General features: G+C 38.8%; 1 protein-coding gene across 1 annotated transcript; it reads right to left on the reverse strand.

Annotated features, from left to right (window-relative positions):
* Positions 1-3,167: 3,167 nt before the first annotated feature.
* On the reverse strand, positions 3,168-5,379 carry LOC124163464. The gene is made up of 2 exons (XM_046540386.1): positions 4,474-5,379; positions 3,168-3,567 (listed from the first exon to the last, which is right to left on the reverse strand). Exons 1-2 carry the CDS (start codon positions 5,011-5,013, stop codon positions 3,436-3,438), a joined length of 672 nt encoding a protein of 223 aa, XP_046396342.1. The 5' UTR covers positions 5,014-5,379; the 3' UTR covers positions 3,168-3,435.
* Positions 5,380-6,045: the final 666 nt, after the last annotated feature.

The raw sequence follows: 6,045 nt of genomic DNA on the forward strand, positions 1-6,045 counted from the left end.
GTACATGGTAAGTAAAAAACTTTATGGATTATATAAAAGATGATAATCTTTCATTCTAATGTACTACTTCAGTATTTACCACATTTACCAAATCGTTTACTCTTCAGATGGATTAGTTAGATGAAGATTTATTTTCATCTACTATGATATACATCAAATTCATTATTCCTATCTTTACAGGATGCTTAGTGGTACCAAATTTTGTGTTGTGTGGTATTGATGTGACTGAATTCATCGAGTGACTATTGATACACTGTGTAGTTGAGGAGTTAAGAAATCGGCGTCGCCCTTTGGATATTTTAGTCAAAATAACTATCAAGATATTTTTGAGGTAATAATAAAAAGCATTGTTTATAATTATTGTAAAAATTAGCTGTTCCAGTAAAATAATTGAGCTCTAGAATTGCTTGATGATATCAGAAACATAATATGAGACAGTGCTTCGCTAATTTTTTCCTCAATTCACAACAAAGGAGTAGCAAAAAACAATGTTATATTCCATTCATATCTAAGTAAAGTTTGGAAGTAAAAATTGATAAATGTCATTGTCACTTTATTCACAGGCTTACTTATAGTGGCACACATTTAGATTGCATTCATCGAAAGATTGTAGAAGGACGTGTTAGGCATCTAAACATACAGCGCTGACAGGAAGAGGGTAGAAGTGACTCCGGTGGAGGTGAAGCCTAAAATGTTGAGTAAGAATGGAGAGGAACTGAACCTTGAGCGATTTTTTCTTCATCTTGCTGAGAAGATGATAGAAATATGAAAATGGGGAATTCCTATCGGGAGAAATTTTTTATTTCATGCAATCTGAAAGAGGTGTGATAAACAAAACCTCATGCCACTAAAAAGGGTAGAATGCGGAGGCGTAATATTTTGCGTCATATCCTGTGTGCCGTGCGGAGTTTTTATTCTGTCTTCTGCTCTTTTGCTTTTTGCGTCCAAAAATCTTTGATGCTGTTAGAAAATGGACCACCAAAGACACACAGTTTTTTCAAGCTTTGTAGAAGGAAGAAAATGACTCTGAAATAAATAAGATTCTGGGACAACTAGTATTTATCATTTTTACAAGTCAAAAATGAAAATGTTTCACAACTTTTGAGTAAACTAAACGGGCGACCAATATTCAACAGTATTATAGAATCAAAATAATACTGCGGGTTATTCGATTTGATAATGCGACAGAAATGAGGAAAAGCAGAGGCGAAGATAAGTTGCAGACTATTAGAGAGATATTTGATGGTCGAAATGAATATTTGAAATATGCATCCGTGCCAAGGTTCTGCATGACTGTTGACGAACAGTTGTTGATGTTCTGTGGGCGCTGTACCTTTAGAGAGTTTGTATCATCAAAACGAGGAAAGCATGGAATTAAAATTTTGAATAAAATTCAAATTTTGGCTGCAAGTGGTATTAGTGATATAAGTGGTATTAGTGACAAGTGGAATATCCAAGTATACAAGCAGAGACTCTAATAAAAGTCAAGAGGTCAATCAAGGGAAAATATTAGTTACAGGCATGGTTGTGGGACTAATCAGCCAGAAACATAATATGTGAAAGTAGACCGCCTACTATACAAAGGTTTAGCGTTTGTAGAGATCATAAGGTAAAATAAACGAGGGATTCCACCCGAGCTCACGTCTGTAAATGCCATACAGCCTACAGGGTTTCCTAACAAAGTAGTATCTCATGAATCTCATGGAATCCAAAATAAAACCAAATATAGGAAGAATTTACATCGTGAAAAAGAAAATATGACACAGTCCTTGACAACCTTAGCAACCTAGGAGAATAAGTGTCGTAAGTGAAACTACAAAAAAGATAGAAATACATGAGCATCCTCTTCACGATGTGCACAAAAAATATGCCAAGAACATTCTGAAATTTTATGCAATCAGTGCTTGTAGTACCATAACAGTTTTTAATAATATTTGTAAATGCATCATACTTTTGTTTCATTCAATTTGTTCCATGACTTATTTATCATTGACAAATAATCCATTTTGTAATTTGTGTAAATGTAATTGTGCTAATGAACATACATGAAAATGGTAAGAGTGGAGTGATATTTCTGGTAGAAGGAATAATGTTATGCTTCGCTGCAGTAATATCTTCCAATAAATAACTACATAATAATAAATAGGTGAAGAAATATGTTGGGGAAGTAAATAAGATGGAAATAATCACCAAACTTAGCCTAAATTCATCATAAACTCGTAATATTGTGGAAAAAATGTTTGAAGGTCCATTGGACCCAGTCAGGCTACTACGCGATAATTTTTTTTCAGTCGTCCTAGGGGTGGGTGGGGAAGTGGGTGGGGAAGGAAGGGAGCGGAGGGGAGATGTTGGCCACACGGCGAGACATGGGTAGGGGTGGGGAATGGCGGGTCTAGTTCTTATATGGTCTAAGGGCAGCACCAAGTAGACGCCAGATTATACGCCCGCCGGCCTGCGCAGCGATGTCAACTCACACGTCGCTCTGCGCATTCTCGGACGACGTCCCAAGACTTCCATAAGACACAAGGTTAGACGCGTCATAGCACCAGCAGCCCCCACCACTACCACTCTCCATGTAACTGCATGGGGATGGATTGGGACGTTCTGGCCAGCGCCCCACGGCTACAAATACGAACTTCTCGCGCTATTTCTTTTCGTGTTTTTCCAACACTTTCGATGTATGTGACTGAAAAAACACTTTGACTAATTAGATGTATAATTATAAATTAATGGATATTTATTTTTTTTACTTTTTCAAATATTTGGGAGGGGCGACGTCCGAGAGTCCTCATGGGCAAACCGCCACTGGTTGTTGATAAAAAAAAAATAACGCATACTGAATGCTATGCAAATTATGAAATTCGGTGGAATATATAATCAGTGGAGATCAATGGGAGGATAAGGGTAAAAAAATTAAAATGCAATGCAATTAGATAGCCAACCACGTCATCAAATTTTAATGCATCGCGAGGTAGATTAAAAGAAACAAAATTTGGTTTTGGCATGCCAGAGTGATATTGTGACGATGCCTTTGGTGACATTCATCGTGACATGTAGAACAATTTGGCCATGCAGGGAAAAATAACATTGACGCCCGAATAGAAAAATCTCCAAAACGAAAGCGTTCGATTGAAATTATTTAACCTAGTACAGTTCATTGTGAATGATCTACTGCTCTAACACAATTTTTCATGTCATTGTATGAACAGATGCGTGACAACTAACAATTTCAATTTTGCAAGGACCAAAGTAATATAATTTGGAACTTGAATACCTATTGTGACACAAAAATAGTTAATCAGCCCTTCGTTGCATGCCCTTATCAAGGAGTTCCTCTTCTTCTCAGGCATTTTCAATTCGTACTCTAGGAGAAGACATGGGAAGACATATCTGATGTACCTCTCCGCTGTCTTCCTCGCAGCTGAGTTTTAATAGCTACAAATCCTCCCAGATATCCAGTTCTGCGTTGGTGCTGGTCTCATTCCACCATGGATGAACGACAATGGTGTGGGAATGATGTCTTCTTTCTCCACCTTCCAATGTATTGCCGTAATCCATGCTATTCGTCTGTGAAATAAAGAAAACATATTGTTATGGATAATGTTTAGCTGATCTCAAATGTACAGAGGGAAACAAATTTTAAATGGTGTCGTTCACACAGAAAGTCGCAACTCATTGAAAGAAATTTATAGGAACTTTGCTTCGACCAAAAACATCCTTCCCGCGTACTTTTTCTCCTTTAAGTTCAATATAGGAAAACATGAAATTTGTCACCCAGTTTCCACGAGTTGGTGACTTCATTGTATTTTCTTGTTCATGTATTCGTTTACAGGAGAATCATATATAAAGGGGAGTTATCGCTAGTAGTGGCGGATCCAGGATAGGGAGAAGGGGAGTTATGGTGCAGTCGTCTTCCCTGCACTAGGGGGGGTCGTAGAGATGAAGAAAAGTTTGAGGATTTCGAAGCTTCTAACAACACATTAACTTTGTCCAATCAGTGGCTATTCTCTCCCGTATATATTCGACAGTATTGCAATATTATATCATTAAGACTAATAATTTGTTGTGCGATTAAGTCGCTAAAGGGAGCGTGTGAACTTGTTTGAATTATTTCTCCATCAAGGATTTTAGCAGTTCATCTCTTTTTTCAACTTTTGTGCACTTTGCTATGAATTATTCTCATACCTGCATCTTACTTCATCTACGATATTGATTGAAATATCAACATTACTCCTCCTTCGTGGTTACTCACTTAAATGCTAATTCCAATCGAACGAAACAACATGAAAAAACACTATCGTCATAAACACCCTATCAGATCTACCGCGGAATCTAGGTTTTCGTCTTTTCAAAGCTGGTCTCACGCACAGAAATCGATGATCGCCATTGTTCATATTTCGTATGTTCCTCAGAGAAAGGAAATCCTCTACCCTCGACAAAAATATTCTAATTCAATTTGAATTGTGTACTTACATTTTCGGATGAATGTCTTTGGTAAATAGCGGATCGCAGATAGATCGGTGCTGCTGGATCAGCTGCAAACCTGTCACCAGGCATCGCACCTTCCCGTTCTTCCCATTCTTCTGTGGGCTCACGTTGGCATAAATACCCAAAGTCATATTCATCTTGGAAGCGAGCATTTATCGCGTCCATTCCATTGGTACAAAATTCCATCTGCTCAGCTGGCTCATAAGGATGCCGGAATGCACTAGGTTGTTTTGAGGGAAAGTGTTTTTCGTTTTTAACATCACCATCGATATGATTCTCGCGGTCCATTCCATTGCGCGGTCCATTCATAGCGTCACCTTCGGTGTCAAGGTGAGGGCTATCGCAGTCCATTGCACTATCTATTTCCTTTGTCTCGTCTTCAGCCAACGTAAATAAATTATTGTGGGCATCAGCACGTTCTACTGGGATATACATTGGTTTTGATAAATCACCTTCACCACGGCCGAAAGTGTCATTGCATCCCATTTGTGTGTTAATGCACAATTTTTTCTTCTTAGGCAGCATTTCGGAATTATCAAAATCATGAACTTGGTTTGGTAAGAAGTGGTGTGCATCAATAACGATATCGTTCCCATGAAAAGGAAGACAATCACCATCAATTTCATTTTTCCTTTTGATTCCTTTTCTCTCTGATGGAAGAACTAGATAATTGCCGAAATAAAAGCGTTCATTTACGACGTTGACAGGAAATACATCATCTCCTTCTCCATGGAAGCGTTTGGCGTTGAGGTTCCCATTTTTGTAGCCGTTTTCTTCATCCCAGCTGTCTGCCTTCCGTTTAGCTGGCACGAAAGAATGATATGAAGTGCCAGGATTTTTTGGTGGGGAAAGCTGAGAACTTACCACCTCAATACGAGTATCAGTGTGATTTGTTTCCTCACGTCTGCCTTTTGCCTTTATCAAATCACCTTTTGCTTTGTATTTTGTAGTTTCGCGACCAAATCCCTCGTTTCTGTGCTCCAGGTGGGCAGTATATTCATAATCCAGCCTCTCCTCCAGGCTGTTGCCCAGCACACTTCCAGAGAAACTCGTTTCAACTCTCTTTAATAACCGTTCCATGATGTACGTAGCGGAAAATATAGATGGCGAGATCTCCTCTTTTTCTTATCAACTCCAAATCCACAGAGTGGAATCGATTCTGAGATTCTATTGCAGGAAATTTCTGCAATCTGTTATTTGCAGGAGTTATTTTTTAACTCTGCTGGTCGAAGTCGAAACTCCGCCGGCTGTAGCTCACTGCAAACCCCTGCGAGATGTCTATTTTCTTCCTCTGCTACTCAAGTGATTGATGTATTATTCACTGTAACTGTTTTATACTGTAACCAGTGCGTTTAAACTTCGTTTATAACACCACAATATGCTATCGCATCCGCTCTCTATCGCTTGGAAAATCCAATTGATATAATGTCACCGTACGGCTACGTTTTACTGGTTGCCAGGGTGAACGAAAGTATTGTTGCGGCGCCAGATATGCCCCCTGTCTTATGGCCCGCTGTTGTATCGGTAGTACGGCCTTTCGCCCTATGCTAAATTCCA

The sequence above is a fragment of the Ischnura elegans genome, chromosome 8 (assembly GCF_921293095.1).
Source record: "Ischnura elegans chromosome 8, ioIscEleg1.1, whole genome shotgun sequence".
Classification (NCBI taxonomy): domain Eukaryota; kingdom Metazoa; phylum Arthropoda; class Insecta; order Odonata; family Coenagrionidae; genus Ischnura; species Ischnura elegans.

Bases quoted from the DNA above. Each gene is read 5' to 3' on its own strand.
- LOC124163464 (XM_046540386.1), bottom strand. From the start codon at position 5,013: ATGCTGCCTAAGAAGAAAAAATTGTGCATTAACACACAAATGGGATGC. The intron at 3,568-4,473 runs GTAAGTACACAA...TTTATTTCACAG, and splicing joins AAAGACATTCATCCGAAAAT to ACGAATAGCATGGATTACGG.